Here is a 25887-nt window from a genome sequence, read left to right as displayed (position 1 = left end):
GGTATACAAAATGTCTGTGTCATAGTCTAATTGGTTTTATCATGGACTTACTGTGTGTTATCACAGCCTTACTTTCATTGGTATCATAGCCTAACTCTCAGTTACAATGCCTGTCATCTCTCTAATTACATTCACTCTTCGGACTGGTTAATATTCTTTGGTAATTGAACTGAATCAAATAAAACATTCACTCTGTTTTTCATTCATGAACTAAAGCCTGTTTTCTTTCTTCTTTTTTTTTTTATCAGATTAGCGCTGAAAAGGTTGATAGTGCCATGCAAATGCCCTTGTCTTGGCCAGCGGGAATACGACGACAAATAATATTCTACATTCCAACCAATTAGGCTTCAGAACCAACCGCTCTATACTGCCATTGCTGAAGGTGCTTTTAACTATGACTTAACAAATGCAAAGAGAAACAAACCACCAGTGTAATAACATTTTTGACTTCTCTGAAGCAATTGGCACAGTTTACAATTCCATCCTAGTGAAGGGATATACTGCACCATGGTTCTTCCCCAGAAATCACTGATGTGGTTCCAGGATTACTATTATAACAAAATGGACTCTCAAAATTGGATTAAATGAGTTACCTTTTACATCCAGAAACATTGAAGCCTGCTATGTTACAGGGCACTACAGTGGAAAAAACTCCGTTTCTCCTTAACACAGTAACATAAAACATTTCTCACGTTGATGCTTGCTTAGAAAGCATGGAAAGTATCAATAGTTTTCAACTACTCGTCCCTCACTTAACACTAAGAAGACTAAATATATGCGTTTTATAGTTTTATCACATGACACAAATTTATTAATCAAGGAAAAGGCGCTATATTTTCCTTACAACATTCCCACTACCCCTGTTCATTATGTTCCAAATTTGCTGTCGTTTCGTTTTGAGCAATTATACTATAAAGCTGTTCCAGTGCAGTTGTTAGTTGTTTCAAATATCATCAGTATTAGCAATATCAATAACTGAGTGCTCAACCTTCTGTTACAACTGCAGATACAAAGGATTACGAAATTTAACAGGTAGGCCAATAATCAAATGACGAGTGTGTGCCCATTTGACTAAACAAGTTCAGTGGTATAGCATCGCATGGTAACAATGGCATAACAAATGCTTTGTCTTGCCCGGTCACCCGCTGGCCAGTGTCTGATTGGGCATCGATACCATACCCAGACTAAGCATCCACGTGGCACGCCGGACAGGACAGGTATAAATACGAGGTCCGGAGACCACAAAAAATTATACTCTTGTTGGGGATTTGAAGCAGATCCAACATGAACGTGATCGGAGCTGTGCTGATCTGTGGGCTGTTGGCTGTGTCTATGGCACTGCCTCTGGGTAAGACATCTAGGTTACCTCTTAGTTAATCTCTGTTGGCATTACTCTTCACACACCATTCCTGATTTGCAGTAATGATAATAGTTTCCTTTAACAGTTCAGATTTAATCGCAAAATTTTACTGCGTTGTCCTTAAGGTGGTTGCCAGGGAAACAGGAATTATGCTTATTTACTATTAACTGGCAAATGAAAAGATAAAATTTAATGAAATTTGTATTAAATATTTTCTTGTAGACGAGAAGCTCGATGAATCGCCGCCTGTGAAACCAGCAGTCTTGCCAATCGAGCTAAAACCAGGTATATGTTTTCAACATGTCTTATGCTGTATTCATTTAACTCATGGTTTAATTGTTACATAACGTCATACTGAACAATAACTTTTATTATACCTCACGAAATTTTATCGTTTCCCCATTGGATAATATCACTTCACGTGTGGTGCAGCATTCCGTAATGTTGCAAGCTGTGAGGGCATTAAAGAAACAAGTGCAATGTAGCACGCTAAACGTGCCACATTACATTTATGTTTGGTCGCGCCTTAGGTAGTCTCACCTTTGTGTTGTATTACGTCACATCTGCCGTCTGCTTTGGGAGTGGCTGCTTTGACAGCCATTGTTTTTGAAAAAGGCACCGAGAATCTGTTAAAATGACAGACCCACCTAGGTTCAATGTGTTGAGCGTGAATAAAATCTTGAGTGATGGGCATGTTTCAGAGTGGAACATCGTGATTTGTCGGATCTCGACAGCTGATGGAGAACTCACGCTGCGCGCTCGTTATACATGAGCCGACAAATCACGATGTTTCACTCTGAAACATGCAATAATTGCATAATATTTCACCTTCATTACGACTTTTTTTTTATAACGACCGGTGAGTACGGCGTAAAACACCAATCAAATAAATAAATAAAATCCTATCAACCAGATGCAAAGAAGGTTTTAAATAATTGTATTGGTTTTATGTATACATGTAATTGTTATTTATCGCCGTAGTCATCTGAGGGTTTCATGACGTCGGGATATCCAAGCTTCATGTGGACCCTGTAGTGGGGACCCTTTAGTGGGAAATCCTGTAGTGGGGCACCGTAGTGAGGACAGTCGTGGCTGGTTTGTAGTCCTCGTGCCTGCCATTATACTAGCTTAAATAAGTACTGTTAGTTTGGAACCATCTTCGTTTAATCAAACTAGCGATGTCCAACATTATCAGTGTCAACCTTACTGAAAGAAAGATGGTTTGGAGTATGCAAATAATAGGGCTAACTTCTGCACACCGACTGAAAGCGTGGTTGTTGAAGTACAGCGCTTGTCTCCTGCGGTGAAGGCCTATGCTGTAGAGGTAGCGAAGAGCTCTTTGCCTTCAGCGGCTTCTGTCGTGATGCCACAAGGTCAAAGGTGACTAAAGTAGATTTTCTGATGTTTGATCATCAAATTGTACCGTTATTCTTAAATTTTCTGCGTTTTAAATGAACGGAATGAATTCGAAGGACATCAAACTATCTATCTGCAGTTTGGCAGATCCAGCTGTGGTTATAGTCATGATCAAGAGAGACCAAAACGTATAACTCTATGATCAAAAACTTTAAGAGTTATGTAATTATAGACTTAAATCATAGAAACACCACACTGTCTAAGGATGAATGTAATCTTTTTCAGCTGAGCCTTGCAAGGCCACGTGCAGGAAGATGTGCGAGTTTGGATTCCTTCTGGACGGAACCTGTCCACGCTGCACATGCGCAACAAACCCATGTGACGTAAGTGAACTCACCTGTTGTCATGACTATATGTTCCTTTCACATGATCAGATGATAATTTCCTTGATTACTATCAAATAGAAGTAAATTTGGGAGGGTAAAACAGGTGACCTTGATCAGTGGGCAATCCAAGTGAGATATCATTTGGCAAGAGTCGTTGTAAAAGTATTTGGTATTACTGAGAAAATAAGTTCCTATATCAATGTTATGGACTGATCCTATATTCAGGAGCGTTCAGACTGTTAAAGCACTGACTTGTTGCCACCACCAGGTCCTTGACCAATGTGCCAATCCAGCTCCCATTGTTTTAGGTATGCGCTGGCTTCCTCTCCGGCCTTAAGTGGGAAGGTCTTTCACCAACCTGCGGATGGTCGTGGGTTTCCCCCGGGCTGTGCCCGGTTTCCGCCCACCATAATGCCGGGCGCCGTTGTATAAGTGAAATATTCTTGAGTACGGCGTAAAGCATCAATCAAATAAATAAATGTTTTAGGTATGCGTTATGTACCTCTACCCATAAACATTTACTTCCATAATATAAGTGAAATATTCCAGAACACTGCGGTGAATACTGGTCAGTCTATCAATCAATTAATGTGTTCAGGATAAGGGGCCGAATAGAGAAATAAATGAACAAGTACAAGTATGGGCGTAGTTGTGATGTCAGCTGGAAAACGTCAGCGTACTCCGCGTGTTTGGCATTGCAATGGTAGGTGAATAAAGCAGAAAAGGCAGAGGTACCGTGCGTGATGTTGCGGATGTCTTACTCTATCACAGGCCTAGAAATGATCAAATAGGAACATCTGGATCACAGAAGTCTCTGACCGTGGTTTCATGCGGGCAGTCCAGTTTCCTTTACTTATAAACTTTTAATGCCGCCATCATTAAGTGAAAAATTCCAAAATACAGCGTACAACGCCATTCAATGAAGAACTATTATGCGAAATCAAACAACGAAATAAATTAATGAACAGAAGTACAAAGTAAAACTTCACAATATTTATTTGCTTATGTATTAAACGGATTGGTGTTACGCTATACTCATGACTATTACGTGGCATTTTGCGGTGGATGACCTTGTTGTTCAAGAACCTACCTTGTGGATGTACTGTAGCCTAAATGTTTCTACTGTTTTTTACCACAGACCACCATATGCCCAGAGAACAACGTCTGTATCACAGAACCATCTGACTGTGGTATGGACATGTGCCCACACAAAGCTTCCTGTAAGGGTACTGGTGTCATCATGCCAGAAGTCCTGCCAATCGATATCAAACCAGGTACGTTCGGTGGCTAAAGCTCTCCCCACTCCCCCCCCCCGACCCCCCCCCCGTTTTTTGTCAGCTGCAATCTTCAGTCCCGAAACTTTAATCTATAAACTAAAATATACTCAAATACGGCTGATTCCAAATTTCGGTCGGACATGTTCAGGCGAAAATGAGCATTCAGCTTAACTATTTTGTATATTAAATTTTTGGGCTTTAGCTCATCATGGCTTTGAGTAGTAAACATGTAACCCTTTTACAGGGCTGTGACTTTAACTGTAAAGACGTAACCGGCAACCTTTTACAGAGCTGAGGACAACTGTCAACACGTAACCTGTAACTCTTTCACAAGGCTAAAGATAGCTGTAAACACGTAACCTGTAACCCTTTTACAAGACTATCATTAGGTGAAAACATGTAACCTGTAACCCTTTTGCAAGACTATCATTAGGTGTAAACATGTAACCTATAACCCTTTTACAAGACTATCAGTAGCTGTAAACATGTAACATGTAACCCTTTTACAAGACTGTCAGTAGGTGTAAACATGTAACATGTAACCCTTTTACATAACTATCAATTGGCGTAAACATGTAACCTGTAACCCTTTTACAAGACTATCAGTAGGTGTAAACATGAAATCTGTAACCCTTTTACAATACTATCAGCAGTTATAAACATGTAACCTGTAACCCTTTTACAAGACTATCAGTAGGTGTAAACAAATAACCTGTAATCCTTTTACAACACTATCAGTATCTGTAAACATGTATCCTGTAACCCTTTTACAAGACTATCAGTAGGTGTAAACATGTAGCCTGTAACCCCTTTACAGGGCTATGAATTGCTGTAAACACGTAACCTGTAACTCTTTAACAAGACTATCAATAGGTGTAAACATGTTATCTGTGACCCTGTCACAAGACTATCAGCAGGTGTAAATAAACAGCCTGTAACCCTTTTACAACACTATCAGTATCTGTAAACACGTAACCTGTAACCCTTTTACAAGACTGTCAGAAGGTGTAAACATGTAGCCTGTTTCAGAGTGGAACATCGTGATTTGTCGGATCTCGACAGCTGATGGAGAACTCACGCTGCGCGCTCGTTATACATGAGCCGACAAATCACGATGTTTCACTCTGAAACATGCAATAATTGCATAATATTTCACCTTCATTACGCCTTTTTTTTATAACGACCGGTGAGTACGGCGTAAAACACCAATCAAATAAATAAATAAAATCCTATCAACCAGATGCAAAGAAGGTTTTAAATAATTGTATTGGTTTTATGTATACTTGTAATTGTTATTTATCGCCGTAGTCATCTGAGGGTTTCATGACGTCGGGATATCCAAGCTTCATGTGGACCCTGTAGTGGGGACCCTTTAGTGGGGAATCCTGTAGTGGGGCACCGTAGTGAGGACAGTCGTGGCTGGTTTGTAGTCCTCGTGCCTGCCATTATACTAGCTTAAATAAGTACTGTTAGTTTGGAACCATCTTCGTTTAATCAAACTAGCGATGTCCAACATTATCAGTGTCAACCTTACTGAAAGAAAGATGGTTTGGAGTATGCAAATAATAGGGCTAACTTCTGCACACCGACTGAAAGCGTGGTTGTTGAAGTACAGCGCTTGTCTCCTGCGGTGAAGGCCTATGCTGTAGAGGTAGCGAAGAGCTCTTTGCCTTCAGCGGCTTCTGTCGCGACGCCACAAGGTCAAAGGTGACTAAAGTAGATTTTTTGATGTTTGATCATCAAATTGTACCGTTATTCTTAAATTTTCTGCGTTTTAAATGAACGGAATGAATTCGAAGGACATCAAACTATCTATCTGCAGTTTGGCAGATCCAGCTGTGGTTATAGTCATGATCAAGAGAGACCAAAACGTATAACTCTATGATCAAAAACTTTAAGAGTTATGTAATTATAGACTTAAATCATAGAAACACCACACTGTCTAAGGATGAACGTAATCTTTTTCAGCTGAGCCTTGCAAGGCCACGTGCAGGAAGATGTGCGAGTTTGGATTCCTTCTGGACGGAACCTGTCCACGCTGCACATGCGCAACAAACCCATGTGACGTAAGTGAACTCACCTGTTGTCATGAATATATGTTCCTTTCACATGATCAGATGATAATTTCCTTGATTACTATCAAATAGAAGTAAATTTGGGAGGGTAAAACAGGTGACCTTGATCAGTGGGCAATCCAAGTGAGATATCATTTGGCAAGAGTCGTTGTAAAAGTATTTGGTATTACTGAGAAAATAAGTTCCTATATCAATGTTTTGGACCGATCCTATATTCAGGAGCGTTCAGACTGTTAAAGCACTGACTTGTTGCCACCACCAGGTCCTTGACCAATGTGCCAATCCAGCTCCCATTGTTTTAGGTATGCGCTGGCTTCCTCTCCGGCCTTAAGTGGGAAGGTCTTTCACCAACCTGCGGATGATCGTGGGTTTCCCCCGGGCTGTGCCCGGTTTCCGCCCACCATAATGCCGGGCGCCGTTGTATAAGTGAAATATTCTTGAGTACGGCGTAAAGCATCAATCAAATAAATAAATGTTTTAGGTATGCGTTATGTACCTCTACCCATAAACATTTACTTCCATAATATAAGTGAAATATTCCAGAACACTGCGGTGAATACTGGTCAGTCTATCAATCAATTAATGTGTTCAGGATAAGTTTACTTATAAACTTTTAATGCCGCCATCATTAAGTGAAAAATTCCAAAATACAGCGTACAGCGCCATTCAATGAAGAACTATTATGCGAAATCAAACAACGAAATAAATTAATGAACAGAAGTACAAAGTAAAACTTCACAATATTTATTTGCTTATGTATTAAACGGATTGGTGTTACGCTATACTCATGACTATTACGTGGCATTTTGCGGTGGATGACCTTGTTGTTCAAGAACCTACCTTGTGGATGTACTGTAGCCTAAATGTTTCTACTGTTTTTTACCACAGACCACCATATGCCCAGAGAACAACGTCTGTATCACAGAACCATCTGACTGTGGTATGGACATGTGCCCACACAAAGCTTCCTGTAAGGGTACTGGTGTCATCATGCCAGAAGTCCTGCCAATCGATATCAAACCAGGTACGTTCGGTGGCTAAAGCTCTCCCCACTCCCCCCCCCCGACCCCCCCCCCCCCCGTTTTTTGTCAGCTGCAATCTTCAGTCCCGAAACTTTAATCTATAAACTAAAATATACTCAAATACGGCTGATTCCAAATTTCGGTCGGACATGTTCAGGCGAAAATGAGCATTCAGCTTAACTATTTTGTATATTAAATTTTTGGGCTTTAGCTCATCATGGCTTTGAGTAGTAAACATGTAACCCTTTTACAGGGCTGTGCCACCTTTTACAGAGCTGAGGACAACTGTCAACACGTAACCTGTAACTCTTTCACAAGGCTAAAGATAGCTGTAAACACGTAACCTGTAACCCTTTTACAAGACTATCATTAGGTGAAAACATGTAACCTGTAACCCTTTTGCAAGACTATCATTAGGTGTAAACATGTAACCTGTAACCCTTTTACAAGACTATCAGTAGCTGTAAACATGTAACATGTAACCCTTTTACAAGACTGTCAGTAGGTGTAAACATGTAACCTGTAACCCTTTTACATAACTATCAATTGGCGTAAACATGTAACCTGTAACCCTTTTACAAGATTATCAGTAGGTGTAAACATGAAATCTGTAACCCTTTTACAATACTATCAGCAGTTATAAACATGTAACCTGTAACCCTTTTACAAGACTATCAGTAGGTGTAAACAAGTAACCTGTAATCCTTTTACAACACTATCAATATCTGTAAACACGTAACCTGTAACCCTTTTACAAGACTATCAGTAGGTGTAAACATGTAGCCTGTAACCCCTTTACAGGGCTATGAATTGCTGTAAACATGTAACCTGTAACTCTTTAACAAGACTATCAATAGATGTAAACATGTTATCTGTGACCCTGTTACAAGACTATCAGCAGGTGTAAATAAACAGCCTGTAACCCTTTTACAACACTATCAGTATCTGTAAACACGTAACCTGTAACCCTTTTACAAGACTGTCAGAAGGTGTAAACATGTAGCCTGTAACCCCTTTACAGGGCTATGAATTGCTGTAAACACGTAACCTGTAACTCTTTAACAAGACTATCAATAGATGTAAACATGTTATCTGTGACCCTGTTACAAGACTATCAGCAGGTGTAAATTTACAACCTGTAATTCGTGGTACATCCGCATTATGGTCAGACACACATGTACCCAGTAAAACGTCCCCTTTACCCTCAGGAAAGAACGGCGCCTGTGAGGCTACAGCGAGGAAAGCGTGCTCGTTTGGCTTCAGAACCCGCGGCTGTCCCAGGTCCCGTTGTGCCCCTGACCCTTGTCAGGTGAGTGATACTTTATCATAAAAGTAGTAGTATCTCAGTATTAATTTATCAGAATGTTTTTTTTTCAATTCGTTTATGTTGCAGATCGGTAAACAATAATTCTAATGTTGTTATTACATGTATAGCGGTTTATGGTTAACCCAACAACGTGTAACGGCTACAGGTACACTGTAGTCGCGTCTGACCTTAAATAGTCTTGATGTACATGTGTATAGATTACTTAGAGTACCAGTGGCATTTTTTAGTGCCTCAAATAATGTTTCTTTATAACTTTAGTATAATATTTGTGATGCACCACTCTATATATGCCGTGTATGGATATTAGGAACAGCCTACATGTAGCGCTATAGAGGTCTAATTATTCACAAAGATCCCATGACGTTAACATTAGGTGTAGCAGCTCTTGTAGATATCAGTGAAAAGCCACCTTCTGGCTTCCGGCTCGCAGCACAAGAATGACTTGTGCTCTTACTGTGTCACAATGGCGGGAAAACTGACATTGCCAGACAGCTTGTGCTCCCACTGTGTCACAATGACGGAAATGCTGACATTACCAGACAGCTTGTGCTCCCACTGTGTCACAATGACGGAAATGCTGACGTTACCAGACAGTATGTGCGCTCACTGTGTCACAATGGCGGGAACACTGACGTTAGCAGAGAGCTTGGGCTCCCACTGCGTGACAATGATAGACATAGTGACGTCACCAGACACTTTGTGCTCCCATCGTATCGCAGTGTTGGGAAAACTGATATACCACACATCTTGAGCTCACATTATCAGCTTTTGCTCCCACTTTGTCATAATGAAGGAAATAATGACGCGTCTGTGTTTTACTATTACAGAAAAAGCATTGCAAGAAGGGACGTTTCTGCGTAACAAAACCAAAGAAATGCGGCTTCAAGACCGGATGTCCACATATCGCCAAGTGCATGAAAGAGTAAGCTTAAGACTATGTTCTCTCCATGCTCGTGATAGTGATTCAGTTTTGAGGTGACGTGTTTCGTCAGGATTGCCGATCCATCCCGAAGTTAGGCGCTTCGTTACGACTGTTGATTCCTCTTGTGTGTTCTTGACGCCATACCTAAAGCCCGGTACTTCCTGAACACCGGCAATTATAACGTTAACGAATTCAGGTGTTCCGTTTCAAGTGTGACCTTTCACCCGTGATACCTTTAGTGATAAGAGCAGTGATATATGAGCCATACAGTGGTCTGATAATAATAATAATAATTATATATATATATATATATATATATATATATATATATATATATATATATATATATATATATATATATGTGTGTGTGTGTGTGTGTGTGTGTGTGTGTGTGTGTGTGTGTGTGTGTGTGTGTGTGTGTGTTTATACATCCTTTCTCTTGTGAAAATATTAAAATCCACTAAAATGTCAAGACCACGGATGATAATCAAACTTCTCACCCGTTTCAGACCGATTGCTATAGCATAAGCTTCCAAAGGAACCGAGATCGACAAAAATCAACATACTTCAACCATACACTCAGGGCTGGATGTCAGAAGCTGAAAGAATTCATAGGAAAATGGTCGAAAAAAAGTTTTGGTCACGAGGGTATATTTCAAATCCATACTTTGATATAATATAATTTTGCCCTGGTATGTATGACACAGTTCAGGCATTCCTGATATACGGTATAAAAGTTGTAATATAGCCGAATAAAGAAAATTAAACTGTGTGCCAGTTTTATGTCTGTCTTTCTGCGTGCCAGTAGCTTGTACACATCGGCTGTAAGTCATTACACGAAAAGAAACAACTGTTTTTGTGATTTCCATCAACAAAGCTTTCGATATTTCAACCTCAAAACAAATGTGAGTCATCATCCTTAACGCATTCTCCATCCTGTTCACCACACAGTATTACCGTTATAATACATCTGGGACTGTGCAAAGTCACAGTATTATACCTTAAACACGACACACAGTCACACTATTGTTTTTGCATCATGGCCACGGTATATTGTCACGGTGTTATCGTAACTGTACCACAGACACTATGCACTGTCGCGACGTTATCGTTATTGTACACAAGACAGTGTACATTGTCACGGCATTACCGTTATTGGGCGTCTGTAAAGAGGTTGCCGAATTTGTTGATTTCTGGCCCGCTTCTCAGAACTTAATCGTGAAAGGCAGATTCTTAAATAAATTGACGCCACACTGTCACGTGACTGCAAACACACGTTCACCAATCCCCTGTTATTGAACAACAGACAAGGTATATCATTATGTCACATCATTATGTTACATCATTATGTCACATCATTATGTCACATCATTATGTTACATCATTATGTTACATCATTATGCCACATCATCATGTTACATCATTATGTCACACCATTATATTACATCATTATGTCACATCATTATGTCACATCATTATGTCACATCATTATGTTACACCATTATGTCACATCATTATGTCACATCATTATGTTACATCATTATGTCACATCATTATGTTACATCATTATGTTACATCATTATGTCACATCATTATGTTACATCATTATGTCACATCATTATGTCACATCATTATGTTACATCATTATGTCACATCATTATGTCACATCATTATGTTACATCATTATGTCACATCATTATGTTACATCATTATGTCACATCATTATGTTACATCATTATGACCTTCTCATTCTCTGTACGCATGTGTCTAGGTCAAATACACGGATTCACAGCGTCGCCTTACATGATCAAGTAGGTAAGTATTTGAAAAGGAAACAAGCTCTTAGCTTGGCCAAACTAGAATTGGCTAACCCAATGCCCACACAATCAAAATTCACTTACTGAATGGTCAAGCACCGGCTCTTGTATTCTAGACTACAAAGATATAGTTATCTTTGGCAACTGGTCTTCGTGTAACGCGACATGGCTGGAATATGGCGTACAGTACAGGTATTTCAGAAAAAGACACGAAGACCAGTTAACTGAATACAGGTGAAGGTTTAATTTGTGTGACGAAGACACTTGATTGCTTATTTACATACATGTAGTTATGCAGTTTTGTCCGCCACATGGCGTCAGATAGCACGAGCTGGCCATGAACATTCTGGGTGTGTCGTTCAGTCAGCGCACCAAACTTCCAGGCAGTCGTCTCGACCACCAGTACAATGCTCCCCAGTTTGTTTTTCACCGTGTTTCTTATCGCAGTCTTAAGGGTGACTGGTAAGTCATGTAGAGCAAAACACATCCGTGTGGAGGATATCCTGTGGACACTACGTAGTTCTAAGAAAGCGTAAAATGTCTAGTTGAACAAGTTGGGGGAAACCATTCGTAAAGATGTATATTCATGTGAACAGTTAGAAGAGTATACTCGTTTACGTATGCTGTCAAGTAAGAAAGGCAGACACTATTATCAGAATTCAAACATAATTAGTGTAGTGAAGAGGGGAAGTTGAAGGCTGAGGTTGCTATCACTTGGTAAAGTGGCGTCAAATTATTTAAGAACCAACTTTTCACAATGAGCATCTGAGAATGGGCTCACTGACTAAAAAAAAAAAAACCTAGTACAACTGTTCTTCAGTGAACTGATGTCGCTCTACAAGGCGAAATCAACATCAACTTTTCAAATGCCAAATGATTTCTGGGCAGAAATTTTGACCGGTTCTCCAACTCAGCTGACCAATTCAGCTGCGGCCTTATGTCCAGAGGTTTCCTCGATACTTGGCCAGGAGCGGTGTCTTCATCCACCCAGGAACTTGTCTGAATAAGTGAAATATCCTGGGAAGTTAAAATGTTATGCAGTGCTGCCGTTGCTATCGAGGCAATTCTTGTTATGAAAATCAGGCTCTTCAGAAAAAAGGTTCAACGTAGCACCGACAACTTTACAATGCCCAGTCAGACACTTTTTTTTATATTCTCGGTCCTCCTTTGAAGAATCCCACCAGGATAGTAGGGTTCAGGTTGCTGTTAGACAGAGGAAAATAAACACTAGAAGTGGTATCGCCATATTGGAACAGTTTTTGATCGGGTCAAGGACGAGTGCCTTGTCTGCGGAAGGGGAAGACCGGAGCTTACCGAAATCTGGGGATGAACCGAGTGGTTTGTCTGCGGGAGTAGAGGACTGGAGCTTACCGAAGTCTTGGGATGAACCGGTGGGGAGGAGACAGGAGTTGCTGGAGAAGGCAGCTCTGTTAATGGCAGTTAATGACAAACCGGCAGGAAACCAAGCTGGTAGACATACAGTAGAAAATGGTAACGATCAAATACACCAGTCTGAACGCCAGAACGATTTATTGGTTATTGGAAGAGTTAAGGAAGATTACTCCACGTGGAGTAAACAGCCCGTAGGTGAACAGCCTGCCGGTGAGCAGTCCATCGGTGAACAGCCCACCATTGGCGTGGCTAGGACAAAAGTCTACAGAGTGGAGGGGGACGGTGTTCCACATGATTCACTGGATGGAAATTTCAAAACGGCCCGTGGATTCGGAAACAGTGCTCAGAAACTTCCAACAGAAAGAAACCCAGCGACCATGGAAGGAAAATCTGAAACTTTGGGTATTGTTGGTGAGGGCGTCCCTATAAATGTTCTCTCCGACGACGGACAGGTGATACAGCTAATTGTCTCCAACAGCACCAAAGCGGAAGTGGAGCGGAGGAATCCAGACCGCATGTCAGCTGTGTACCGTGTGGATGGGGTGAGGTCAGACCGGCAGACACACAGCCTGCGTGTGTTTTTCAACTCTATGACGAAATCTGAGGACGCCGCTTATCACCCCACCAGGAAAACCCCAAACCAGAAAACAGCACGTGAGTAGGGATATTTGACAGTAGTTTTACTCCAGACCCATTTCTATGCCGAGATCCTTTACCTCTTTTAACGTAGGTTAACAACTATATTCTTATCAGATTAGTTATAATAAAGTATAGATATAACCTCATTTAAGTACGGTCTTGTATGAAATCTATAAAAGCGCTGTACATTTAAACCTGAGATAATATCTCTGATATTATCTCTCGTTATTAAAGTCGTAAGGATTCTATCGCTGAAAACCACTCCCCCAGGATTCGAACTGCTAACTGGCAGAGTCGCCCAACTAACCACCATCAATGCATATTAACATGCTAAAAGGTGAAAATCATAAGAATGGCACTGTTTATAATAATTAAACACAAATGACTAGCACCCAACTGATTTCACTAGGTCATGTAGAAATGGAAATGTGGATATAAGCAAAAGGGCTATTGTAAAGACAAGGGTGCTGTCTTTTTTTTAGTCCGTGACCTTCTTTTTGAGATGTGCGTTGTGAAAAGCAGCGTCTTGAATGAGCGACGCCAGACAGCACCCCCAGTCTTACAAACCCTGCAAAAAGCACTGCGCTAAGAGATGTCTACGACTAAATTTAAGCTCTTAATCGCGTACTTGTATTACAGTGAGATATCGGGCTATGTTGAATCCAGTCTGGATGCGGTGGACTAAGGCTGTGGAAGCGCTGAGGAAGGAACGGTTAGCCCGTGTTACCGCAACAATGACGAGAAGCAAAAATACCGACCAGGAACCACCACTCATGGTAACCCTGCAGGCAAAACGGGAATATAAGGTAAGAAATGTAGCTGTTCATGTCATGTGATGGACATATCTTCAGTTCACCAGAATTATCACAAGAAGCCTAGCCATAGATGCACGCTACAGCGGAAAATGTCGAAAAATGGTGCACACAAACTGTTAAACTTCAGAGCGTCGTAGTATAGTGTTTAAAATAGGAGATATTCAGTTCGTGTTTTAATATTTAACGAAAATGACAGTATAAATGTTACCAACAAGGAATAGCGCGTTAACATGAAGTGTCATGGCACCAATATCTTGTAGGTGTTTTGCCTGACATATACGTGAATCTGGTTGGGCTGCATTTCGAAATTTCTATTCAAACTTGTCATTTTCCACACATTTAACTGATAAAATCACAAGATATAGCCTTTGGAAATTTGTATAGAATATCCCCAACTTTATTTTATAGATCATTGGAAACACTCGAGACCGCTTCTGTTAGAGCCTCTACCTCGAAGTCCGGAGGCCCGAGATCAAATCCGAGTCGGGTCGTACCAAAGACATTAAGATAGTACTTGTTGCTGCATTGCTTGGCTTTCAGCACTCAGAGGTTAGAGCAAGGAAACAGGACTTGTTAGCCCGGTGTCGATATAATGTGACTGGGTGGAGTGTCCTGTCTATCCTGATAGTTCAGTATTTTGGCGGCACTGACTCGCCAAGACCCCAAGACCCACGACCCACCAAGACAAATACACAGTATATTTACATACACCCAATCAGTCCTCATTCAGTACGACGTAAAACCCCAAGCATACATGCATATATACAGGGAACACTTGATTGACTGTCAAGTTTACATCTGTATTGCTTCACCGTTTTGTTAAGTGCCTTTCCTCATGCGTTTTTATTGTAGAAATGATGGTATAAAAGGCAGACGACTTCAGATGACTGGACCTTAATGACGACTCCCTCCATCTACACGGACCTTTCACATACGCGAGGCTTTTGGGCAGTATGCGGGTCCTGCTGATTCCGATTTCTTAAGATTTCCTTTTTTAAGCGTGTTTAAAGCAGTTTTAGAATCTTGAGGTTTACTTTATTAATTTGAGGCCCTAAATTTTAAGGACATTCTGTTTGAACAATTGCATACTTTAACTTAAAGAGCAAGGAAGGGAACTTCTGAAATTCTTTGTCTTCAAATTTAGACTTTTAGTTTGATTTGAAACCTATTTTATGGATTTTAAATAGTGCCGACAAATCCCAACTTTCTGCTTTGATATGTCAACCAGAATCATAGTACATGCCTTCCTAACCCGTTGTTAACAGGTAAATCCGAACACTTACAAGTGTGCAGAAGTAGCTTGCATGGTTTTTCACTACGTCACGTCAGGCTATATTGACGAAACCATTTTTGTAAAAGTTCGAAGATTTGTTTGCCTGTAGAACTCGATGTTTCGAAAATGGAACATCTAAAGGATTGAGTTTCTTTCTTCAGAACTATTTCACAACCTAATTCTAGGCGTATTTAGATGTGAGTTGAATGTATACAGGTGTGTTAAAATATAATAGATTCAATGTATAATTTAAATATTATGAATAGGAGTTCAAAGATGCACAAAGATGTACTTGCCAGATCCAATAGATGCTCACTACAGCGGGAAACATTGATTTGCATATTTGTGATAATTAGCTGACCTTATAGGTAAGGTTTCCGTTCAAACCCCTAAAATTGAGTCAGCTACGGACGTGCGCTTCTGTATGTAGGTTTGTGCGGTTCACCGATATTTTAACCTTTTCCCACTACATGTATTGAAGATCTGTGTAAGCTGTAATCAAGAAGATTGTTTAGTTTGAAAACTTTATGAAATAGTCCCTGTGCTAACCAGTTTACCTTTAATCTCTTGCACTTTTTGTTGGGAAGTTGTGCGGTTCCCGGACATTTTAACTCTAGTATTGAGTGCTGCTTTACAAATTATAGTGGTCTTATGATCCTTTAAGTTGTCTTATATATGCACTTTTTACACCACTTATAAAAGTAGTCAAAGCTCTTATCTTGGTGCCCACCATACTTATCTTTCGTGACTGCCTCTCCATTACCCGAACGGTAACAATTCGTCGTCCTAGTTTTGATCTTGCTGTTTTATTCTCCCGCGACTAATCGTACCTTAACTAGTGTACTATTTTAGCGGTCTTCAGTACTTTTGGTGGTGTCATTAGTTTTAGAGAGATCTTAATATCAGGGGCATTGTTCACAACACCTTTGACCAGTGAGGATCCACAGAAGTACAACCACCTCCAGGCAAAGAAGCTCTGGTAAAACATGGCTGGTTTAGTAAGATCTGTGACCATCTCTGATAAATTAACCCTATCCAGCGGTTGTAATATTTTTGTTTGCGTTATTTGTTTGCGTAATTTGTTTGCATTAGTTTGTTATTTGGGGTCTATCTGGTTTCCTTCACTCTTAAATTTGACCATAGTATGGTTTCTCCACGTTAGGTATGTTTTCTATCTTGGATAACGTTCGCGGGTCTCGATGGTTCCGATGTTAAGTGCTGAATGGCTGAAACCATCAGACTCTTGGCCAATGAGGTCGCGTGTTCGAATCCAGTTTTCGCTCATTCAGTTTCGGCGTTAAGTTAGAAAGCCTGTGAGGTACCTGAAGGTCATATGTTCACTCTGGGCACCCCGGTTGCATCCACTTTGAACTGCTTGCCGACATAAAACTGAAAACGGCGTCAAAAATCAATCAACTAATGTATAAGAAGTACAAAGCAGTCACAAGGGCCACCACTGGTGCCAAAGACACTTGGCTAATTCAGTAGCGCGTCTCTCTCTCCAGCGAATGTGAAGTAATCTGAGCGTTCCATAGAAGACAATATGTCGGATTTGTGGTCAATAGATCTGGATAACTTGGAACACCAGCAGATTTTAGCTCATCACATAACTGAAGGCGGTGTGGGGCTTTAGTCAGTTTCACGGTGTATTGCATACAGGTGTCACCACTCCGTTTTGTTGCCTGGATATATGATAGACGTTTAAAAATTTGAAATTCTAGCCCATTTTGCACTGGATATTGTTCGGAGCCCGTCAAAACTGGATATATTGAAAAGTGATATATTGCACACCACCAAAGCTGTCGTGAATTCATCAGTTTGAATTATAGCTACTTCATATAAAAACCTCTATGTCGGGTTTTAATGGATGCTTTCTGTGGAGTGTTTTGTCAGAAATGAATCCTGCGCCATTACTTTATTAATAATTGATAAAGTTTTCGTGTAAAGTCCTTGTGAATGTTTTTGTGAAATCGTGCTATTTTCTCTATCGCCTCTTGTATCTTTTCGTCGACGTTCCAAATCAGTACACGTGCCCCCGTAGTGGACTGAAAATCAACATCGCTTGACCACGATTGCTTGTAGAAGCTGGCTATCCTGCAGTGGCTTAATAAATTAGGCCGTTGTTACCATAATAACTTATTCAGTGAGCTCCTCCACCATTTTCTTTTTGCTACTTAATCATGGTGAGGTTGTTATTGAGGTCGTGCTGCTGACCCCAGAATCTGTCAGAATATCCCGGTCAACAGGACCCTCTTTCATAAAACTTCGTGAATCAATTTGGCGTCGTACTATGGCACTATAACCTGTATGACGTCTTTTAGGAAAATAGTTACGAGAAATATGACTGAGTATTGTCAAAGTAGACTTCATCATCCTGATCCGTACAGAAAAGTCCCTCGGACGAGAGCGATGAAGTGTTCTCCACACTGGTTGACTGTTCCTGATATTTCTGTTAATGAGCCGTTAACAATTCCACATTCTCCTCCAGTGCTAGGTTAGCTTATCTAATACAGATCTACAGTGCTTGTGAATATACCAGCTGGTCCAAGGCCTACATTTATACAGCATGTCGACACCAAAAGAAAGGTTAATGTACCATGTCCATTGATAAATGCTTACGTAAGCGTTATATACTTTGTGGTCTTAAATGTGAACATCACAAGCCACATAAGATTACAACGAAGAGAAACTACTTTCCCGAGGCTAAAACCCTGACCACGGGATGAATGTCCTTTTAGACGGGCGTATGGATGAGGTGTCGTATGTACACCGGTCATATTGCATGTCTGTATGGACACAGGCTCAGCTTATCAGTACGCGTGTGCCTGGGGTAGGTGACGGTAAACACTGAACGGTCCCTAGGTCCTCGTTCATCATGGCGACGCTGGCCTGTGCTCTGACCCTGATCCTTCTCAGCCATATTGTCGGCTCTATTGGACTGTTCGGCAATATAGACAAGGGCCCTACATGGATAGACTACAGTAAGTGAATAGCTGGTGGTCTCTGGTAGTAAAATAATTATCCTAGATGTGCCAGGAAAATGGAACCTAAAAAGTTCTTAGTGTCCCCCTGGCGTCTCTGTTGTGTAGGACTTTTTGTGCTGGATTGATCAATAGCGTCGTCTTGACGTCTCTGCTTTGTAAAATTGACAGTTTTTGTGTAGGACTGATTAATAGCGTCGTCTTGACGTTTCTGCTCTGTAAAAGTGATGATTTTGGTGTATGACTGATCAAAAGCGTCGTCTTGACGTTTCTGCTCTGTAAAAGTGACAGTTTTTGTGTAGGACCGATCAGTAGCATCTTCTTTGCGTCTCTGCTCTGCAAAACTGCTCTTCTCAAGCGATCATACCTTGATCAACCATCAGTGAGCTGTTATGGCCCTGTACGATTCAGGCTGTAAGATCGGAGTTTTGCAAGGCATTTGGCGAGACGCGGTGTTTTCGAGGAGTATTGCATTGTTAATTTATCTACCCATATAACTGAACGCGGGTATATGGGAGAAAAATTGAGAACGATATAAAATGAAAACCAGATAGGTAAATAAATTCCTTGATATTATATTAATTTCTACTCAATTTTACAGAGAAGGTGGAACTGGATAAACAAGGGTGGATGACGTTTAAGGTACCAGTACATGTCTGGGGATGGTTCTCTACTCTTGATCACAGGACACGATCACTCAGCTATACCAAACAGTGTTTTTTTTTTAATCATGGAAAGAACACAATGCATTCTATGCGTAACACTTTAGTCTGGACCATGTATATCGTACATGCGAAGTAATTTATGTTAAGAGTAAAGCGTAATTTGTTATGAAGTTAAAATCATACGCATTCTTGCATATATACCGTTTTATTTCTTTTTAAACTTTACATAAAGTATGCTTTGCATCTTGTACGGTAGCCGTGAGTTCAAGTCCAGCTCATACAGGCTTTCTCTCCCGCCGTACGTGGGAAGGAATGCTAGTAACCTGCGGATGGTCGTTGGTATCCCTCGGGCTCTGTCCGGTTTCCTCCTACCATAATGCTGGCCGCCGTCATATAAATAAAATATTCCTGAGCACGGCGTAAAACACCAATCAAATAAATGTACCTGTATAAAATGCATGTGTGGATTACGCTTTACAGATCCTAGAAGCTGCCCCAATCCCTAACGACCCGGATGCTGAGAGAAAAAGCCTCTTCGGGTGATCTGATCAGGTAGTCATTAGTCACAGAAAGTGGTTTGTACACCGATTGATCAAGCGATGTCAGAAATCCCCATTTGAGTTACGTTTGAGGGTCTGAAATCAAACAATAACCAACTTTGTAAAGCCGTCTTAAATTGTCTCTAGCAGTAACGGTGGAGGTAGCACAACAAAGACATACACCTGCTGTCGCAGAATCACTAAGTGGACAACATAGTTTACTCCTGTCAACTTTATCTATTGGGCAGACTCGGCAATGACGTCACAGATCAAGGCACGTACGGGCAGCCATTGGTGAATTAAAACGAGGCAATACATTTTGTGAAGAAAGCAATTGTAGATTAAAACTGCGTGGCCTTAATCACTCATATGAATTTATCATAGTTTTTCTTTACTGGAAATAAGCCACACTGAAAAAATAAGCCACACTGAAAAAATAAGCTACACTGGAAAAAAGAAAAAAAAGCTATGTGCTACTGTAATGCCATGTGTATTTCAGACAAATATTACAAACTGAATGTTTTCTGTATAACAAATAGGAAGATTCGGAGAGGATTACTTGATTTGTCGGCATGTAGTGCTGCGATGATACGTGTCCTTAGGCTCTATGGTATGTTTATCATTGGAGAGCCTATGGAGATATGTCATAATGGTGCTTGGCCCAGCATCAGGCTAGGATATTCGGGAGACTAATGAATGAGTGAGGTTTAACATCGTACTTACGAAGTGTCATTAGGTGTGTGTACATATATTGTCTTCTTGTGGCAGGGCGAGTCCATGCCGCCAAAGTGCTGCCGCCACTGGAGTATCCTGCCGAAGACACCAGACATGACGTCCAACCCGGTCACATTATTATACTGACACCGGTCCAAGCAGTCATGTTTCCTTGCTCTAACCTCTCGGTGCTGAACGCCAAACGAGGCTGCAGCATTTTTAAAGTCGTTGGTATGACCCGACCCGGGTTTAATCCAGGGTCTCGCGACTTCGAGGCGGACGCTCTAACCATTAGGCCACCGAAGTTGTTCAGCAGACTAAAAACAGAATGCTCGGTTGACGTGCCTTTGCAAGGGATGAGAGGCTGAGATGACAGATAAAAACTTCTAGTTCCGCGACATTGGCGTAAAGATTGGACGGTAAAAGGAATGTTTATTTATTTGACTGTTATTTAAAGCTCGACAGACTCCTGAGCTGATCTGAATTATCTCGACCCGACTGTTGGGTAAGGTCCTAATCGCTCGTGTAGGCCTACACGAACTGAACTGGATGCCGCTCAAATCAAGTCTTATAGCCATCAGCCCCTATGACCAAATGTGAAGGACCAGTTGAGTCGCGTTTTAAACTCTCGAGCTTTGTTACCTTACACAGGACGTTTAAATCTGGTATGGAAATATAGGTCTATTTAGCGGTATTTCTAAACCCAAAATATCCCGTATCCAGAATACTGAGTATTTCTCTCCGCAAATGTCTTCCTAAAGCTGAGATTCCTTACATGCGGTAGCGGTATACGGTACGCGGTATGCGGTACGCGGCAAAAAATCGAAATAGTTAAAATAAGTTGCAATGATTCCATAGGTACGGTCGCGGATCCGTTTTTTCATGCGGAAACGTATACGGCAAAATCAATCGCACCATGTAGCGATCGGTGCGGTATGCGTTTTCAAAACCGGACAGGGTATCCCAAGAAATGACGTCACTGGTGGGGTGTTTCCCCGACACGTGGTCGGAACTTGTTTGAATTGTTCTCTGGTTAGACGAAAGTACTGTTGGAATTTTTCTCCATCCAGCTGCAATTCCGAGACCAAGTTTTCGGAAAGCCCCCTGCTGAGCTCTTTGCCGCAAAATACTGTGGACCCACCATCGGTGTTTTCTCTTTTTACGCTTCTTTAGTTGCAACAACTTATGACATTGCTATTATGGCAAGGTCTGAATCTTGCTCTAAAGCCACACGTCGTGAAATTATGGAATGCGACATGTTTGCTCTAATAAAAACGCACCACGAATGAAAGAAAACGCATAGGTTACCGCATAAATGGAATCAGAGAAAGCGCATGCCGTATCCGCGTACCGCGTGCCGTATACCGCAAACCGCATACCGCGTATATGGAATCTCAGCTTTAAGCTCTGTAACCATCAACCCCGTACTAAGAGATCAAAAATCTAGAGTTGGGAGTGAAATATAAGGGGGGTAATTTCATAACATCCGAGGAGAACTTACACTGAATGGTTATCCGCCCATGGACTACTCAACAAAACGACTGATAGCTTGAAACCATGTTTAACACCAAAAGCTGTAAAATATTGAACAACATAACTAGTTTTCCACACCTTGCCGCATGATCGATCAACCCATTTATCAACTGTTTTAGTCGGAATTTTCAAGATTTCTGTTGATTGTATTCATTGGAGATTCATTTGAAATTAGGCCGACAACGCGACATTTGTGACGAAATTCCAAAGAGACTCTGACATTTAGTCCCAGAATGTCGGCCTGCTCGTTTCTCGACCAGATCTCGTCTGAATAAAATCTTACATAGTGCACTGATTCTCTGTTTAATCGCGTCAGAATTCGCTCGACAGTGGCGAGCTTAGGACCAGATTCGATCGAGATTTAGCGTACAACACGAGATTTAGTCTGGATTAATCGAGACTTGGCTCCACAAGTCATTGCTCTCATGGTTTCCTGGTGGAAAGTGCATGTTACTAAAGTTAATCGCGTCACGCTGCTTTCCGAATCTCGTCCTAATCTCGCCTTGTCGACCAAATGTCGCTCTTCATGATCCGAGGTGCAGTTTAAGATTGGACAAACAGATCAGTTATTTTGCTGACAACGCAGCATTCTGACGAGATTAGAAATTTTGACATTTGACGAGAATAGAGAATCAATGCATTGTGCAATATTTAGTCGACAACGCGAGATTCATGCACAAGATTTACACGAGATTGTCGACTGGAGTCCCGTTACAATGTCATGTTGTCGTCCTTATCGACTAAATCTCGCATTGTCGTTCTAATATCGTTGTTAGGTAAGTATGTGAAAGAGAGCATTTCGGCATCCCGCTTCCCCAACAAAATCCTTTTTGCTGTGTGGTATATAATGTAAGTATTTTTGCTGTCAGTCAAGAATTTTTGGTGTAGGCGACTACAGGTGCATACTTCGTGGGAATATAATGGATATTATCTAAACTTTGGGCAGGGCCTGAGATTTATTGATGGAAGTTACTTGATGAGAGAGTACAATTTGTGGAAACAATGCTCAGAGTGACTTTGCTAGTTTTCCCCGCCCAACTGTCGGCATAGGAAGGTCCGTATTATGGAGGTGAATCTCCCAGCATGATGTTTGCTGCAGTCGTATAAGTGAATATTTTTCAGTACCCCCAATCAAATAAGAATTACGATAAAGTTAAACCTAATGTTATGGTAATTGTAGACAATGAAAAATAACTGACCGGAGAGTTTTAATGTAAATGTTAACTGCATTGTCATTCTGGGTGTGACATTAAATAAGAAGTCTGTTTTGCGCATTTTTAATTTGCCATGCTCAGGGATTGCCTCAGATATTTGAATGTACATGTACTAACATTTCTAGTGAATGGTTCCATTCGTTCGTTTGAAGACCGCTTGTCTCCTTCTGATATAGGGGAATCTTAACATCCAACTTGGGAAAGTTTGTCAGTAATTTGCCAAATACAGGTGGTTTACCCCAGACACTCCAGTTACCTCCAAAGGCATGGCTGTCATGACTTGAGACCCTATGAAGAATTCATAGGGTCTCACGTCATGCAGTACCGCATTAAACAAACATTTAATTTAACTTAAATTTAAATGTTTATCAAAATCTTCAGTAAATATCGTAATGAAATAGTGAACGAACACATATTCATCTTGTTGTATGAGCATGAAGGTTAATAAAAGATTTCCTGAGACTGAAGGCTATACTAATGAATATTTCCAGTCTGACAAGAAGAAAATACGATCAAAGCTACATGAATATCTAATCTTAAAAGAGCTGTAAGAAAATGTTTGTCAACACAATACTTTCATGAATAGTTACCTTCTATCTATTTACTGGAAAAATGTTTTGTGCTGCACTCGAGCAAATTTTCCCTTTTTGTTAATGTTTTTCTTTTTTTGTTTTAAAGAAAGCCACCATACTTTACCCAGAAGGTATGTCTCGGGTAACGGTCAGGTGGTCACGGGCTGGAAATTTGATTTACATTCCATGTTTGACAAAAACTGTTCAGTATCGCCGAGAACGGATTATTGCTTCTACCTGAACTGAAATCATACCGGGGTATATATGTTAACGATTATTGTAGGACTGTCTTGTGAATAATGATTTAACATACGTTGCATTGCTTGGTACTCCAATATAGTGAGAAAATACGTTAAATAATACTGAGAAAGGCAGATATTTGAATATACCATCGTCACAATTGGAAAACCACATGGAGAAGAGTATCGAAGTTTAGTGATTAACTACTGCCTCAGATGAAGACAGGGTTGTATGACTGGTTGTATTCACAGTATTTTGCGTTTTTGCTATATGCTTTAGAATCCTTGTCAATTTCAAAATTCATTTGGTCATATCACATATCACGATGACGCCTCGTAACAGGCAGTTACATATAGCGACATATAGCGTTACCTCATTTTCTCAAGACACCAGATACGAGTGAGTGAGTGCTTGGGGTTTAACGTCGTACTCGACAATTTTTCAGTCATATGACGACGAAGGAATCATTAGGGTGCATGTACGTATAATGTGCCTCCTTGTTGCAGGACGGATTTCCACCGCTCTTTTATTTAGTGCTGCTTCACTGAGACGACTTACCGAAGGCAAGCAAGCCGCCCCGCCCGAGCCATTATACTGATACGGGTCAACCAGTCGTTACACTATCCCCTTCATGCTGAACGCCAAGCGAGGAAGTTACAACTTCCTCTTTTAAAGTCTTAGGTGTGACTCGATCAAGGATTGATCCTGGATCTACCGGTCCCGAAGCGGACGCTCTACCAACTGTGCTATCCGGGCCGGTCACCAGATACGATGCACGTTCCATAGAAGACCGCCTTTCAAGGTAGGCGTCAAGTCGGGCAAGGACGAGCAGTTCACAGTAAGGTCAAGATTTGGTTGGCATCTGAGGTGCATTGAAAGCCAATGCTTTAAATATACATGGAGTCAGTGAAGTTTACATACTGGACGAACACGGTCACCAGTTGACACATTTAGAAGAAGCCGGAATAAAAATAATGAAATTCTGTCAGAAGGTCTTCGCTGTTTAGCGAGAACACTAATCCATCTGTGGCCAGAGATAACGCAACTGAATCCGCTGTGTAAGATGGTCTCCAACCCTGCCAGACAACCACAGGGTCGGCAATTGTCTATGAGGGCATCTACTTGATTCTTAATCTTTGGTCGAATGGGACGTGTTGTTTGTACGCTTTGTGTCCTCAGAAAGTCGATACGCGTGGAGCGGTATGGAAAGCCATTGCGTCGGCTTTTTCATTTGATGGAGTGAATTTCCAATGACCTGTGATGAGCGTGTAAGTCCTTTAACAGGATCGTTGTGTACCGAACCGAGTACTAAGTCTCTGCTCTTATCCGCATCGTATTTGAGAACACAGTGTGTCACTTAGACTGGCTGTGCCGGCCGGTTGAGCACCTCGGACGGCTCTTCCAGCTGATTGCTCTCACCCACGGCCTTCCTTAGCTAATGGCAACCGGACGATGGGGCAGACCCCTCGACCAATGCAGCACAATGTCACATCCCAGCTGAATCGGCAAAAATGGATCTCGCTATTTGCTCTCGAATTCATCTTAAGGTCACTTGATTCGATCACTGTTCAGGATGGTAAAGAATCTCTGAAGTTCCTATCTTATGTTATCGGGCGTATTTCTAAAGCTGCCAGTATGTCCATGTCTTAGCATGCTGTGAGCTCATTAACGGAACTGGAACTAAAATGTCGCTTTTTTGAGTTCACATTTTTTTCACGTGATCCTAGTCTGATGGTATATTTTGCATCGGTCTGCCTTGAAACAGGGA

At 41.1% G+C, this 25887-nt stretch overlaps 1 protein-coding gene and 1 long non-coding RNA gene across 2 annotated transcripts; both read left to right on the top strand.

Moving 5' to 3' along the window:
* The first annotated feature begins 1284 nt into the window (after positions 1–1284).
* On the top strand, positions 1285–8884 carry LOC135466886 (keratin-associated protein 10-4-like). Its single transcript, XM_064744641.1, has 8 exons — positions 1285–1348; positions 1583–1645; positions 3002–3099; positions 4241–4376; positions 6348–6445; positions 7343–7478; positions 8685–8785; positions 8870–8884. Exons 1-8 carry the CDS (start codon positions 1285–1287, stop codon positions 8882–8884), a joined length of 711 nt encoding a protein of 236 aa, XP_064600711.1.
* Positions 8885–18508: 9624 nt separating this feature from the next.
* LOC135466548 (uncharacterized) lies at positions 18509–20204 on the top strand. Its single transcript, XR_010444134.1, has 4 exons — positions 18509–18642; positions 19244–19284; positions 19788–19859; positions 20095–20204. It is a non-coding gene; the product is annotated as an uncharacterized LOC135466548 (long non-coding RNA).
* Positions 20205–25887: the final 5683 nt, after the last annotated feature.

Source organism: Liolophura sinensis, chromosome 6 (assembly GCF_032854445.1).
Source record: "Liolophura sinensis isolate JHLJ2023 chromosome 6, CUHK_Ljap_v2, whole genome shotgun sequence".
NCBI classification, from domain to species: domain Eukaryota; kingdom Metazoa; phylum Mollusca; class Polyplacophora; order Chitonida; family Chitonidae; genus Liolophura; species Liolophura sinensis.
Note: the sequence above shows the minus strand (reverse complement) of the source record. Positions and strands in the feature narration are given on the sequence as shown.